This window comes from Esox lucius, chromosome 8 (assembly GCF_011004845.1).
Source record: "Esox lucius isolate fEsoLuc1 chromosome 8, fEsoLuc1.pri, whole genome shotgun sequence".
In the NCBI taxonomy this organism is placed as follows: domain Eukaryota; kingdom Metazoa; phylum Chordata; class Actinopteri; order Esociformes; family Esocidae; genus Esox; species Esox lucius.
The window spans coordinates 5,388,901-5,404,626 of NC_047576.1; the positions used below are offsets into that span (position 1 = coordinate 5,388,901).

At 45.2% G+C, this 15,726-nt stretch overlaps 1 protein-coding gene across 4 annotated transcripts in view; it reads right to left on the minus strand.

The window, feature by feature from the left end:
- Positions 1-1,233: 1,233 nt before the first annotated feature.
- Positions 1,234-15,726, minus strand: part of ryk (receptor like tyrosine kinase) — a 63,080-nt gene continuing 48,587 nt past the window's right edge. For all 4 annotated transcript variants that reach the window (XM_010896420.5, XM_010896421.4, XM_010896417.4 and 1 more), the window contains 5 exons: positions 11,547-11,679; positions 6,592-6,701; positions 6,333-6,492; positions 4,307-4,443; positions 1,234-3,128 (listed from right to left, as the gene is read on the minus strand). In XM_010896420.5, the coding sequence (XP_010894722.1) occupies positions 3,017-3,128; positions 4,307-4,443; positions 6,333-6,492; positions 6,592-6,701; positions 11,547-11,679 (652 nt within the window). In that variant the 3' untranslated portion in view covers positions 1,234-3,016. The remainder of the gene's footprint in view (positions 3,129-4,306; positions 4,444-6,332; positions 6,493-6,591; positions 6,702-11,546; positions 11,680-15,726) is intronic.

Sequence of the window (15,726 nt, forward strand, 5' to 3'; positions counted from 1 at the left end):
CAGTAATTATCAGGGGGTCACTTGTTGCATGATTTATAGATGTTATAGCCTTTGCTGTGTTTTTGTGAACTGTATATACACGGTTCAGCTGAAATTCATGAAGTAAAAGACTAACACAAGGTTCTTTTACACTTTCCCAACTTGAGAAGAAATCAAACAGGAAGCCATACACATGTCAGATTGCCCCTTTACTTACACAGAAACTGGGAGTTCAGTGGTCAGGATGTTCTGGGATCGAAGTAGTGTAGAGCCTTTGGTATTGTCCTTGGACCAAGGTAGTAGTGTAGAGCCTTCTGGCCATTCTGGACGAGGACAAGGGGGACATTATGTTCACCATGTTTGCACATCCCTCATCTGAAACGATCCCCACAGATACTGACATCTGCAATGAAGCAGGCTGATTCTATTTCCACAGTTTTCCAAGAATCACAGCTGAAAGATTGACAATCAGAAGGGAAAAACCAGGAAACCCAATGATCCCCCAACAGGGATTTCTGGAAGATCAGAGAATTGTGCAACTGTTATTATAAATCAACAATCATACCATTTTCAGACCCAACTTCAGAAGCTGGAAAAACAGGGGTTTAACTGGGCGGCAGCCTGGAGGAGTGGAGCTCCTCCACAGATAGCCAAAATGAGATCAAGTGGGGAGGTGATGTCCTTGTACTTCCACCGGCTAGCAGTTTAACAGTTTTGATAAAACGGGAAAGTAGAAAGAAGGGCTCCCCCACTTCCCAAATTAACCCCTGCGGACAGAAGGAAATTCAACAATGGTATGTTTACCAGAAGGGTGGAGACTCTTCCCCAAGGATCTTCAAACACTGCAGAAAGATCCTCTCAAATGATTTTAGGAGACATTATCCTGTAAGTGTGCAGAGTTAAAACATTTGAACACGGGGCCCCAAAGAGCAAACAAACCTTTCACTGCCAAGTGTCGGTCCCAAATGTCAAGCAGATGCAGCGCACCATATAAGGGCAAGGTGAAAAGTCGTGCACTATATAGGGAGTAGGATGCGGCCTCAGACAACAGAGGAGACTCTTGGTCAGCACCTCAGGTTGTCAGCCCGATTCCCTTAACAAATCAGATCTGAGGTGCGTTTCCATTAACCCATGCTGAGACAGCGAAGCACATTGTCCTCGGACGGTTGAAACTAAGTCCAACACGGGTCTTTGTTTCACTTTTAAACAACATTGACAAGGTTGGTCCACATGAATGAACAAAACAAGGACAAGTCACCATTCATAATCGTGAATTATTATTTCCATTCCAACACACAGTAATGCTGGGCAGATCATGCTTCTCTGTAGACTGTGAGATACTTGATTATTCTTACAGCTTATAAGTTAACAGTTTATTTACACACTACAAGTTATAATGCCTAATAATGTGTAATAAGCCTTTATAATGTCATCTGTAATTCCCCCCAGCTCCACTAATATCTCCACAGCATCAATAGTGACTTTAACTGAGGTTGGTTCTTCGGTGGGCAGCTGTGAAACCATCGCTATGTTACAGTAAGATAAACCTTAGATTTCATAGTGAATAAAAACCAATCACACACAGGGGATTTACAGCCACCGTCCAGATCTTAGCTGTGAATATGAAGGCCTGGTTGGCAGTAAGATGAGGTTGTGTTATTGCTCTGGTCTGTGGAGTTATGTGAAGCTTGCTATGAAAGTCTCAGTACCAGTATCGGAGTGTGACACCTTGGACCAGAGCTTGACACGATGTCGCCACATTTACACATTCAGATCTTCACAGTGATTTGTGTCCTACTGTAAATTCATATTTTTTAATTCTCAAAACAACACTTGGCTGGTAGCAAGGTTCAGTTCTGACACAGAACAGTCGAACTCAAAAACTCAATAATATAATGACAATGGTGACAATAAACTGGTTGAATGTTCATTTGTGATTTGGGAATAAATCGTGACTTATCCGAATAGTGATGATGGGTTTGAAGACAACTCTTAACTCAATCCATCTGCAAAAGTTCATGACAGTATGTAGCATAATGTACAACAGGCAGAATCATTCTACTGCACTTGCAAAACTGATGCTAAGGATGGATCGCAGGTGGCGATTAAAACAAGGTCCTCGGCTAGGCTAGCACTCCATCAGCATGTCTACTAAGGAATAAGGTCAAGTGGCACAACGTTCTACATGTCCTTCAGTGGACAGCAGCGACAAATACCACAACCAACAGAAAAGAAACAGACCACAGCTGCTTTGGCAATGGAGGTTGAATGAACAGACATACGAGCATACGATCACCGAAGAGGCAATCCGTACCATGGCTTTATCTCACCACTACACACCGAAGCCCTGAGTCCAAAACGGCACCCCATTCAAAGCTTAGTGCGCTACAATGGGAATAGGGCTCTGGTCAATAGTGTACTAGCGATTTGGGTGTTATTTAGGACAGCATTCTATGGCTCCTACCACCTTCACATTGAAGCTTCAGTCTCGTGGAGTCTTGTGATAACAACCGGTCTACAGCACAACATTTACATAATCTCTTCACTAAGATACAAAAAAACAGTTATAAAAACATATCGTCATGGTGTCTTAAATCAGGTTCTTAGAAGTTTTTTTTTTTTTTTTTTTTTTAAGGAAATGTGTTAGCAGATGTAAGCTTCCTGTGGGACTTTCTTCCATAGACCTACATTTTTCCAAAAGGTTCTCTTTTGGGTCTTCATTTCAAGGAATAGGTCTGTTCTGGAAGCTTGTGAGGCATGCTGGGATATATGATGACCTCGCAAGGTGAATCCATGTCTGTGAAAACAGCATAAAGCCTCCACGAATCCCAGAAATGCCACTTGAATCACTCGGACTACGCAATAAAAATGTTGATACTTTACAGAACGAAATAAATTGGCATTATAACGAAAGTCTGTTCTTTCTTCTTGATAAGGCACAAGGTTTGTGAATGTTTTCCTCATGGTGATTAGTGCTGTTCAGTCCCTCAGGGACCTGCTGGACCTAGGTCTGCAACCAAAAGCCAGGAGCTGCATTTTACACATATGCCCCCAACGCTGCATGGAACTCAGTCAGACACTGAACCAACTGCTGGAACTTAGGCCTCTCCTCTGGATCCAGGGCCCAGCAACAGGCCATTACTGCAAACCTAAGAGGGGTGGAGAGAGAAATAAAAAGAAAACATTCTCACAAGCCGTTTCGGACTAGCTTGGTAAACAGTGTACATTGAATACATGATGAACTAAGACTGGTATACATGACTAAGACTGGTGATCGCGTCCCCATATTTGGGTACCACGGGTCATCGAAGGAAGCAACCGAGCTGCAACACCAGAGCAGCGTATCTTTCAGTCGCGCATCTCTCAAGGCCTTGGTGAATCACAGTCTCCCTGCGCTTTCAATCTCAATTCATCACCTATTCTTTCCCAAGGAAAAAGGCGCGCAGCCCCACTAACAACAGTCTGACATATATTTCCTGCCTCTGCTTCGCTGAGCCGTAGAAAACGCCAGGCTGTACGAGTGACGACAGGATCACCAGCGAGCAAACTGACGGGGTCCCAACCGTGCCCTGCGGTGTCCAAAGTGTCTTCCTCGCCTCGTTCTCATCGGCTGTAAAAAGCCTCTGAAGGAGGTGGTCAGAGGAGGGGGACCATGAGAGCAGTGTATTGCGCAGGGAGAAGGGCGTGATTGTGGACTGCGGCACAGAGGCTACTGTGTGCCTTGGTGATTCTTTGGCAGCTGGAACTCCCTCTAGATCCCTGACAGACGCAGGATGTCGATAAGGCTGTCAGTAATGAATGATGCTGCTGAAAGATATCGGGCTTGCTGACGCTTTTACCACCCTGAAACAACACAAACACGGACTAATAGGCGTGGTGTGTGTCTGCCTGTGGCTAAAGATGTGTCTGCCTGTGGCTAAAGATGTGTCTGCCTGTGGCTAAAGATGTGTCTGCCTGTGGCTAAAGATGTGTCTGCCTGTGGCTAAAGGTGTGCGTGCGCCTGTCTGTAGCTTAAAGTGTGTGTGTGTGTGTCAGTGGCTTAAAGTGTGTGTGTGTGTGTGTGTCAGTAGCTTAAGGTGTGTGTGTGTGTGTGTCAGTAGCTTAAGGTGTGCGTCTGTATGGTGTGCGTGTCTATATCACTTAGGACCTCTGTAAACTTCTAGTCCCCATTTTAAAAAGGCTTAAGAGAAAGGTTTAGGTCAAAAGTTACAATTAGGATAAAGATTTGGCATAACTTGTTTGGTTTAGGGGGGACCGCTGAGCAGTTGATTGGTTGTACTGTTCTGTTTAGATCGGGACAGCGGATATGCTATGCTATTCTACTTACAGTTCATCGGGACAGTTGATTGGCTGTGCTATTCGGTATCCGTCCTTCAGATAGGCAGCCATCTCGAAGGGGTCTATGTCGACGTACGGGGTCTGTCCCAAGGTCATCAGCTCCCACAGGGTCACACCAAACGCCCACTGGGGAACAGAGCAGGGGTTCAAGAGTCAAGTCCCGAGGCAGGACGGACAGCCAAAGACGAACAGATATTCACTGTAATGCGTATCAAACCCCAGACTGGACCGACGCAGAACAGGAAACCCACCTGACCCAGGACAAGACTCACTTTCATGGGCTTTAAACGCTTCTGAAACGTACAGACATATACCGGGCAAGCTGTGACACAGGGTTACGTATTGTGATATCTGCATTGCATCCGTTTCCATCAAGTGTTGCAGGAATGTTTCAAATGAAGATCGAGCTCGTCCATCTGGAGGTCAACGTCTGCCCAGCCAAGACCAAGCCGGGGAACTCCATGCCAACAGCTGAACAAAGCATTCCACTGACACAATGCGAGGAAATGTAGCTGAAAAGGTATAACCAACTTAAAAACAATCCCTGAAAGTTCTGATAAGGGTCTGTTAGAAAACCCTATCTATCCAGAGCCACGTTCCAGAACCAGGCTAGTCACAGACTGCAACGCCCGGCATAGTGAATTCCTCAAAATGACATTAAATCATTTTCCTATTTCCTAAGAACAGAACAGGATAAGACTTATGCAGTATAAATATATACCTCAGCCACACAATATAAACATGATTAAGGCTTTGGGAATGAAGTCAGTGATTCATCTACCAGTTCTCTTCTGAAATCTGGCCGGTGGTCAAATCTGACCATCTAACAATGGGAGTGCAGCTTGACCCTGAAGGTCACAGGATGGCGTTATCACTAGACATCTGCGCTCTTGAAAAATCGCCCTGGTCTTTCGATGACGTCAACATGACTTACGAGAAGGCGCGCTGGGTGTACCTCTGTCTACCTGGAATTGGTCTGAATTAGAAAGTGACAACCACTTCTAGGCCCGCAGTGCACGACGACGACGACGGACGGACGGACGGGTTTTTAGCCATTAGACTTCAAATGTCTTCTAAGGAATGTTTCAGGTTAGGGTTAAGGTTGTCGGTCTTTCACAAGTACCGCGATACCAACATAGATTTGAACGTGTCCGCATTTAAGCGTCCTTGGGGGAGTGTGTGTGTGTGTGTGTGTGTGTGTGTGTAGGGGGTTTCCATGAATGGTTACTGAGTTAGAGGGAGACTGGAAGGGAGAGGATTAATCAGGGTGTGGAAGGAAGAGATCACTGCCTTGGGCGGGGGGGGGGTGTAGTGTGGAAGAATGGGAAGATGGTAGGAGGCATCCTGCTTAGGCCACCGTTTAAAGTAACCCCACACCCAGTTAGTGTTTTGCCGGTCAGCCTACAAGGTGAGGGCCAGTTGGCATGGTCGTCTGGGTAGAGGGCCTGGGATGAGAGAGCGTGAGAAAGGAGGCGTTCAGACACAGACCGCCGGAGCCACTGCAGGAAGCTCAGAAGTCAGATAGGAGGGAATTCATGTCCGCCACGTGTTGGACAGGCGCGGCACAAGGCCTTCAGTTGGCTTCCTGATCCATTACACCGGACGTGTAAGAGATTCCCGGCCATCCACAGTAGCAGTGTGAGTGTGTGTCCTTAAATGTATCTGCGTGCGGTAGAGCATCCTGAATTAATCCAATGATGATAAAAGGAACACGAGCAACACATCTCTCTAAATGAATGGATGTTTCTGTGTTACCAGGCTCAGTCGTTAAGGAGACCTGGGGCTCTTGGGTTTGACCTCGCACTATAGATTAAGGCACAAGTATCCATTAAACGACTACAACCGGACTGAATGTTACAGCCATCAACGGTCCCGTTAACAAATCAATCAGATTGGCTCATTTCAAACCGCCCATTTCTCCGACACAGGCTGCCGACTAAAACGAAGACCAGCAGCCAACAGCCCGCAGCTAAGCCACACGCACACGTATTGTACGTCAACTCGGAGGTTCTCACCACATCCGAAGCGGAGGAGAAGTCGTTGTTGAGCAGGCTCTCCAGAGCCATCCAGCGGACCGGACGGTTCTCGTTGTCCCCCAGACAGTGGTAGTCCATGGGGAACAGGTCCCTGGACAGGGCGTTGTCGCAGATCTTCACCTGCATGCTGTCGTCAATACTACCAGGAGGAGAGCACAGGGTTAACAGGGCGTGGGGAGGGGGGGGGTCAAATGGGTTGCCGGGTCGTCGGGTTAAGTGGGACATTGGGTCTACTCACACACAGTTCCTGGCCGCCAGGTCTTTATGGATCACCTCCCTTCTGGCCAGGTAGCTCATGCCACAGGCTATTTGGATTGCCATGTGGACCAAGTCCTGCTGGGAGATGGCCTGGAGGGACGAGAGGAAATAAGTGTGAAATGGAAGGGAGGGACAGAGGATGAGAAAGACAACTGGTAGAAAGTGGATATTCAGAGTAGCTGCCTGGTGGTACATGTCACAACAGAGAGGCCCTTCGGCGATGATCAGTACAGACAGAGGGCCTCGGCGATGATCAGTACAGACAGAGGGCCTCGGCGATGATCAGTACAGACAGAGGGCCTCGGCGATGATCAGTACAGACAGAGGCCCTTCGGCGATGATCAGTACAGACAGAGGGCCTCGGCAATGATCAGTACAGACAGAGGGCCTCGGCAATGATCAGTACAGACAGAGGGCCTCGGCAATGATCAGTACAGACAGAGGGCCTCGGCAATGATCAGTACAGACAGAGGGCCTCGGCAATGATCAGTACAGACAGAGGGCCTCGGCAATGATCAGTACAGACAGAGGGCCTCGGCAATGATCAGTACAGACAGAGGGCCTCGGCAATGATCAGTACAGACAGAGGGCCTCGGCAATGATCAGTACAGACAGAGGGGCTCGGCGATGATCAGTACAGACAGAGGCCCTTCGGCGATGATCAGAACAGACAGAGGGCCTCGGCGATGATCAGTACAGACAGCAATCAAACTAGAATTTCCAAAATTCATAGAAGTTTTTAATCCTCAGAGGCACACCCTGCCCTGCATTCTCAAGAAAATAATTTCGTAAACTTTCGGACTTTCACCCCCACATTACCCAATGATTGACCTTGTTACATATAGTCCCACACTGCTTTATGCACTTAAGAAACTGCTGTATTTAACATTCCACGGGGTTTCAACGTGTGCAGCTGTTCATGCATATTATGGAGTTGAGAAACAAAACCAGGGACCACTTAGTCAAACTAGCTTGCTGTAACCTAGTGGCCTGTGGGAACCTCTCCCAAAGGAGACAACCCAGAAGCCACAGACAATGAACAAACACTTGCTGAAGACTGGAGAGTCTTTTACCGGGAGGGATACTCTCCTTCAGTTTTTTTGTTTAGTAACCTGTAGTGAAAAAAGCTGTTTATCTAAAGTGTATTGTTTACCTCAGCATACTAAATAGTATTAAAACAACGTGCAAGTGATACTTAAATAGTAATGAGTATACTTCAATGTTAAAACGGACCCAGATATTTCACACATTAGTATACTTAGAAAACATGACTCCCGAATAGCATTTTAGTACACCTAAAATATACTCCCAATGTATTTAAAATAAACACTAGCAATATATTCAGAATACATTATTGGAGTGTACTACTGTATTATCACATAGCGTACTACCTGGGTAAAGCCTAGGGCACTGGGGAGGGGAAAGCATGCCACTGGGCATCCCCTCTGGGTAGAGGAGAATCTAGCAAGACAGAAGGAACTGTAAGTCTGCTTTACTTCCAGTCGACCATCTGTCTAATTAGCCCGGAAGGCTGAGATCCTAATACTATACACACTAGCTTAGCGTAGCAGTGAGGACATAAACAGCAGATCAAGACATTAATCATTGTAGCTTAGCCTAGCGGTGTCTATGTGAAGTTTGCTTCACCTGGAAAGAGAACAGACAGCTAAACACCGGGGCCGCTAATTACACAGAAGAGAGGCAGTGCAATAATTCTCTGAAGAAAGACTACACACACTGATCATTTCCCGGAACAGAGAGAGATATCTGTGTGAGTGTGCGTATGTCTGTGGGAGTGTACATGCCGATTCCAAGAAGACAGTGACCAGCCTGTGTTGGAGCGGGCCTTGTAGAGATTATGTGCACGACCACGCCTCTGAGGTAATCCTCTCTATTGTGGACCCTGGGCTGGCTCGGCTCCACTGCAGAATTTGAATATGCAGAGTTCTGATGCAGCAACGTGATTCCGCTTGTTGCGCTCGGCCTTAGGGACGTTTCATTAAATTAGCCACTGAGCATGGTTCCATTTGTGAAATAAGACTGGGGACATTACTGATCCTCTCCAAGGATCAGTAATGTAAAAGGCACAGCAACTTAATGACATAACACGGGAAACCAATGGGAAACCAATGGATAGTCCAATTACGAGAGGACTTCAATTTAGCTAAACCGACCAAGAAGTTCAAAGAAATTGTCAATTTGTTAGACCAACTACTCTGTGGTTGTATATACTACTTATGGTTACGTATATATTACACTTCTTTCTTGGATCTGAATCACATGCATTGTCACTCGCTACACTGCAGACCATTTACCACAGCGCTACCGATAAGTAACTCACACTTTCCTCTTCTCCTATAATTACTAATCTTGAGGTGACGGCAGAAGATGATTGGTACAGTGTTGCCGCAGGATGTCAACACGGTTCTTCTGACATGGTTCCTCTGTGCCGTCAAGTTGCCACCAATAGAACGCTAACGTACTGTGTCTCTGTTGCGTTTGTCACCATGTGCCCAGCCGCACCGCAATCCCAACAGCTTGTGCAGCAACCCCATGGTTGTCAGAACTCCGTCTCATCTGCTGTCGCAGGCGACTACTGTCAGACAAGGCCCAATGTGGATGTTTTAGGTTGGTTTGCTTTTACGGTTGTGAGACAAGAGGCAACACACAATTACCTGAAGCTATAACACACAATTACCTGAAGCTATAACACACAATTACCTGAAGCTATAACACACAATTACCTGAAGCTATAACACACAATTACCTGAAGCTATAACACACAATTACATGAAGCTATAACACACAATTACATGAAAACACAACATTTCCGCCCCTTAAATGCTAAAATGAGGGCATTTCCATGAGAGCTTGAGTCGACTAGTTTGCGGGTGGGTCAAGTGATAGACATTTTAAACCTGTCTTCCTCATATGGGCCGAAGGCAATGTAACAACTTACGTTAAGGTTTGCACAAGGACTCGGTTTACTTTAACACTAACAGCACCTTGCGAAGCCAGATGTTCGGAGGAGAATTAGCCTGCGTGCCAAACTGTAACACAATGCCAGACAATGTCATAACGCTACGCGCCCCAGGCACTTCTCAGAACCTTGTGTGTACGTCCCAAACTACACTACTCCTTACACTGTAGGGAACAACATAGGGGACAGCGTGACATTTGGGACACATGGGTCTCCTTGTAATGTTATATCAGTTGATTTATCTTTTCACGTTTATAGCAACAGCAGTCGGGGGGGGGGGGGGGGGGGGGGGAGTTATGAGTAGGTCTTAATCAGGTCTAACACTCACCTAAAGCAGGCAGTAACAGGACAGATGGAGGTGGAGGGCGTGGCATCTGTGGCTACACCTTAAAGAAGCATTCTGCCACCTGGATTTCTGTGTGTGTGTGTGTGTGTGTGTGTGTGTGTGTGTGTGTGTGTGTGTAATTTGTTAAAAAGCTGTCTGTGTGGAGTTATTGTTTAAGAACGTTGTTCATGCACGTGTGCGAGCAAACGTATGCTCTTGTTGATCTCTTGGATTTCACAGTACAGGCATCTCCCGAGAGCACTTGTGCCAAGTGGCTCAACAAGTCCCTGGAATCACCTACCACAATGGTCGGATTGTTGTCTCCTCACAGGAAACAGCCTCTGCTCCAAGGCCAGGGCCAGCTTAATATACATTTTAAATAAATACCAGCTGAGACGGTCCGGTCCAGGCCTGGCCGTTGTCACTCTAGGTTCAAATCATCTCAAGCAATGTGGCTAACACCTAGCTAGTACATCACGTCCTACTGTACACCAACGTTTTATAAATGTGTTAATCCAAACATACTTGGCGATATTAACAGCAAAAATAAAGACAGAAGGGCAGTTATACAAGCAAGCTAGGCTAGCCAAAGCAGGGTTTGACAATAACCGTGGCTCGGTGGCCCCAGGCCCGTAAAAAGTTCGGACTATGAAAACTAACAAGTCGCTGTCTGGAATGGGACTATTACACAAAAAAATGCAGATAAAAAAAACTTGAATCGCATCATAAACTTTAATCGCATTATAAACTTGAATCATCCAGTTGTTCTGTAATCTGGCACACGTACAAATAACTAGCTTGCAGCGCTGCGCGTGCTGTTGGCCAGTCAAGCGTTGAGCAGTGATGCGACGCCTAGCTGTCTGGTATTGTTTTTCAATAAAACATGTAAAAACTCACACTAGTCGCTCAAGTGAAGGCATTTTTTTTTTTACATTAAGCCCTGCAAAGTGTTACTAATTTGCCAATCTGTTTTTACCGAACAAGTGGCTAACAAAATGTATTATGTGCTAAGCTATCTATATAGCCACTCCAGTTCATGTTGGACTATTTCAGTCGAAACTGGAGTGAAAACAGGGGTTGAGAAATTAAATGTATTGACTGGCCGACCTTGTACATAACCCAAGATGTTTGGCCCAATTTGAAAACTCTCAACAGGGTCTGAGTTCAGAATGGAACAATATTTGTTATTAGCCAAAAATAAAACAACAATCAATCATTCAACCTTTAAAAATCATTCGAGTGACAAGATTGATTTAGTTTTAGTAACAGAATGGAACTTCTTGATGGCAACAGAGCTTCCATAGTCATCGACTTCATGTTGTTTTCTTAGGTCTGTAATAACTTAACTCCAGCTATAGCTAGCTAAAATCAACAGAAGTAATTAGGGTGTGTGAACATGTTAAATATAAATCTCATGGCCACAACTGGTCAAGCAGTCAATGTCACTTGGTCCCTAGAACACTTCCAGGAACCATCCAACAAGTGAAGTTCTCCTTTAACAATAGAAGACATTAAGTTGATGCTAAGATGGCAGCAAGCAGGAGTCATAGCTAATGACACAGGCTCATCTGTGGTTTTGTACCGTCTCTGGATTATTATTTTTTTTGCCAGGGCTCGCTTAGGGGCTCACCTGTGGGTTGTTGGCCTCCGCCAACTTGCACTGTCTCAGGAACAGTTTGAGGTTTCCCCAGTTCATATAAGGAAGCAGGACCATGGGTTTCTCCCCGTCCTCTGTACATACATGACTGATGGGGAGCAGGTTTCTGAGGAGGGCAGAGATAAACACAATGATAAATACACACTGTCTATGTACACGTCACTGGATGGAAAAAGGCAGGAACACAGCGGTCAAATACAACACACTACACATTCAAAAGTCTATTGGGCGGAGTAAGTGTATGGACAGCATAGTAGACCTGTCATGCCATTTAGTCAGTAAAGATGCTTACAGTGGAGTAGACCTGTCATGCCATTTAGTCAGTAAAGATGCTTACAGTGGAGTAGACCTGTCATGCCATTTAGTCAGTAAAGATGCTTACAGTGGAGTAGACCTGTCATGCCATTTAGTCAGTAAAGATGCTTACAGTGGAGTAGACCTGTCATGCCATTTAGTCAGTAAAGATGCTTACAGTGGAGTAGACCTGTCATGCCATTTAGTCAGTAAAGATGCTTACAGTGGAGTAGACCTGTCATGCCATTTAGTCAGTAAAGATGTTTACAGTGGAGTAGACCTGTCATGCCATTTAGTCAGTAAAGTTGCTTACAGTGGAGTAGACCTGTCATGCCATTTAGTCAGTAAAGTTGCTTACAGTGGAGTAGACCTGTCATGCTATTTAGTCAGTAAATATGTTTACAGTGGAGTAGACCTGTCATGCCATTTAGTCAGTAAAGTTGCTTACAGTGGAGTAGACCTGTCATGCTATTTAGTCAGTAAATATGTTTAAAGCGTGTTAAACGTGTCATGTTATTTAATCAGAAAATATGTTTACAGCATATTAGACCAGGGTCATGTTATTTACTTTGTTATGTAACAATAAGGGCACACAGAAGAAGCTGTCCAAAACCCTACTGAAACCATCTGAAACAGGGTGTGTAGCATTCTAAAGACCTGCTTCACAAATCTTTACTTGATAAAATAAAATAAGTACTCAGCAGTGTGCGGGTATTTACTGGATGTGATGTGTGAGAGAGAGACACATCCGGACGTTACAGTCACCTGACGCAGCTGGTGTTACTCAGGGCCAAACCTCGTCCCCAGGCTACATAGTACAAAGTAAATTAGCCTGGCACAACCATTACGAGTTGGCTTCCGTGGAAGTCAAGCATTGGTAATCTTTTGAGTTCAGTGAATCTGCGAGACTTGGCACCAAACGGAGAATTAATTCTGAGGTTTGATCACATAAACTGCTTGAGCCAGCAACTTCGTAACACAAAAGGAAAAGCCAACCAGCTTAGAGAGCACAACACCAAATGCAATGTTACCTTCTTTCCGTTAGCTTGCTACTGTAGTAAAATAACTATGCAGTAACTGCCTTGTTCTGCTCTGAGTCAGTGCAGAACCTGTGACAGTTCAGCTGTGCTGCACAGTCAACTTGGTCCCACCAGAACGGTACAAAACAGCGAGTTTGTGTGCAGACGATGCCTTTACCGCCTGGCACATTAATGCAAAATAATAATTATACTTGGTGGAATGGTGCGGCACATGGGACACAACGTCTGAAGACAACACACAAAATGTACATCAGGTTGACATAGAAGTACACATGAATGGGCGGTGAGCACATAGTTGCTAGACAAAGTTTGTGAGCATTTCCAGAGACTCTGGCCTCCATCGGCCCAGTCAGACAGATTGTGTACAAATGGATGAAATTTGGCGCCACTGCGACTCTCCGCTGGAGGGGCCGTCCAGCAAAGATCCCTGCAAGGGGGGGTATTATTGTAGTCAGGGGCGTCTCAAAGAAGGACGTTTGTGTCCATGAGTTCTCAATAAGGAAGACACGTTGCTAAAAGAGGGAAATTCACAGGAGGATGGCACAGATGCTCTACAAAAAATAAATAAAACTTGAAGCATGGTGGAGGGAGCGTCACAACTGCTGGAGCTGCTTTGCTGCCTTAGTGGCTGGATGGCTGAGAAGCACCTGACTGCAGTGTTGCAGTTCAGGGCCGGGCTCAATGTGGGCGGAGTCAAAAGTGTTTAACCCAACCCATTTCCATCTCCTTCAAGGTCACTCAAGCTGAGCTTCGCTAAGGTATCAACGTCAATGAAAGTGAATCTTGAACCTATTCTACATAAATATATATACAAATATAAACCTCGTTGCTTAAGCTTTCATTAAGTTTACTCAATTTAATAAAGAAACTGATGAAACCCACTGGTGCAAAATATAGGTAAATTACAGAAATGAGGAGGACCAAGGACATGCAGGAGAGGGAGAGTCATTATGGAAAACATGCACATGCTATCAGAAAGAAGGTGGTTAGCTACATTGTATCTAAGGATTAAAGCATTTAGTTATTTTAGTTGAATTAGGACTATAAATAAGGACTTTTACAAAAAGTTTCCGTTTTGATAAGATAATTTATCTGAAATAATAGATCTATAGAATACACACACACACACACACACACACACACACACACACAGGGGAGAACAAGTATTTCATACACTGCCGATTTTGCAGGTTTTCCCACTTACAAAGCATGTAGAAGTCTGTCATTTTTATCATAGGTACTCTTCAACTGTGAGTGACGGAATCTAAAAATAAAATCCAGAAAGTCACATTGCATGATTTTTAAGTAACTCATTTGCATGTTACTGCATGACAAAAAGTATTTGATACACCAGAAAAGCAGAACTAAATATTTGGTACAGAAACCTTTGTTTGCAATTACAGAGAGCATACGTATGCTGTAGTTCTTGACCAGGTTTGCGCACACTGGCTAGGCGACTCCAGAGACTGACTAGGCCACTCCAGGACCTTGAAATGCTTCATACGGAGCCACTCCTTAGTTGCCATGGCTGTATGTTTCGGGTCGTTTTCATGCTGGAAGACCCAGCCACGACCCATCTTCAATGCTCTTACTGAAGGAAGGAGGTTGCTGGCCAAGATCTCGCGATACATGGCCCCATCCATCCTCCTCTCAATACGGTGCAGTCGTCCTGTCCCCTTTGCAGAAAAGCATCCCCAAAGAATTATGTTTCCACCTCCATGCTTCACGGTTGGGATGGTGTTCTTGAGGTTGTACTCATCCTTCTTCTTCCTCCAAACACTGCGAGTGGAGTTTAGACCAAAAAGCCCTATTTTTGTCTCATTTGACCACATGACCTTCTCCCATTCCTCCTCTGGATCATCCAGATGGTCATTGGCAAACTTCAGACGGGCCTGGACATGCGCTGGCTTGAGCAGGGGGACCTTGTGTGTGCTGCAGGATTTTAATCCTGCAGCTCTCTTCAGGTCATTGACCAAGTCCTGACGTGTAGTTCTGGGCTGATCCCTCACCTTCCTCATGATCATTGATGCCCTATGAGGTGAGATCTTGCATGGAGCCCCAGACCGAGGGAGATTGACCGTCATCTTGAACTTCTTCCATTTTCTAATAATTGCGCCAACAGTTGTTGCATTCTCACCAAGCTGCTTGCCTATTGTCCTGCAGCCCATCCCAGACTTGTGCAGGTCTACAATTTTATCACAGCTCTCTGGCCTTGGCCATTGTGGAGAGGTTGGAGTCTGTTTGATTGAGTGTGTGGACAGGTGTCTTTTTTACAGTTAACGCGTTCAAACAGGTGCATTAGAATTACAGACCTCTACATGCTTTGTTAGTAGGAAAACCTGCAAAATCGGCAGTGTATGAAATACTTGTTCTCCAGGCAAGCCTAGTTCAGCCGGCCCGCAACAGAAAATGTGGCTACCTCGAGATTCAAAACCGGGTCGGCCACGTGAAAAGCTGTGTCGTTAACCACTAGACCACAGAGCTGTACATTTGCCGGGTGTCAGTATAGCCTCTTTTCTCTATACTGAACAAATCCTCTTTTGCCTCTGGCTGTTTTAATAGTTAATTGGCCATTCGTGAATTACATTGATATAGTTAAACTGACTAACGTTTCTTACTAAGTTTACCTCCACCACAAATAGTGTCTATGTATGCCGTCTGCCACTGGCCGTTTTAACAGCATATTAGCCAGTAATAAGCTTTACAGGTATCTACTAACTTACTGGAATAGTCATAAGAAATGAGCAATTGCTAGCAGGTTCGCCAAAGCTATTTAATTTCATGGCATAAGAACATATTTTTTCTTCCATGGCAAAACA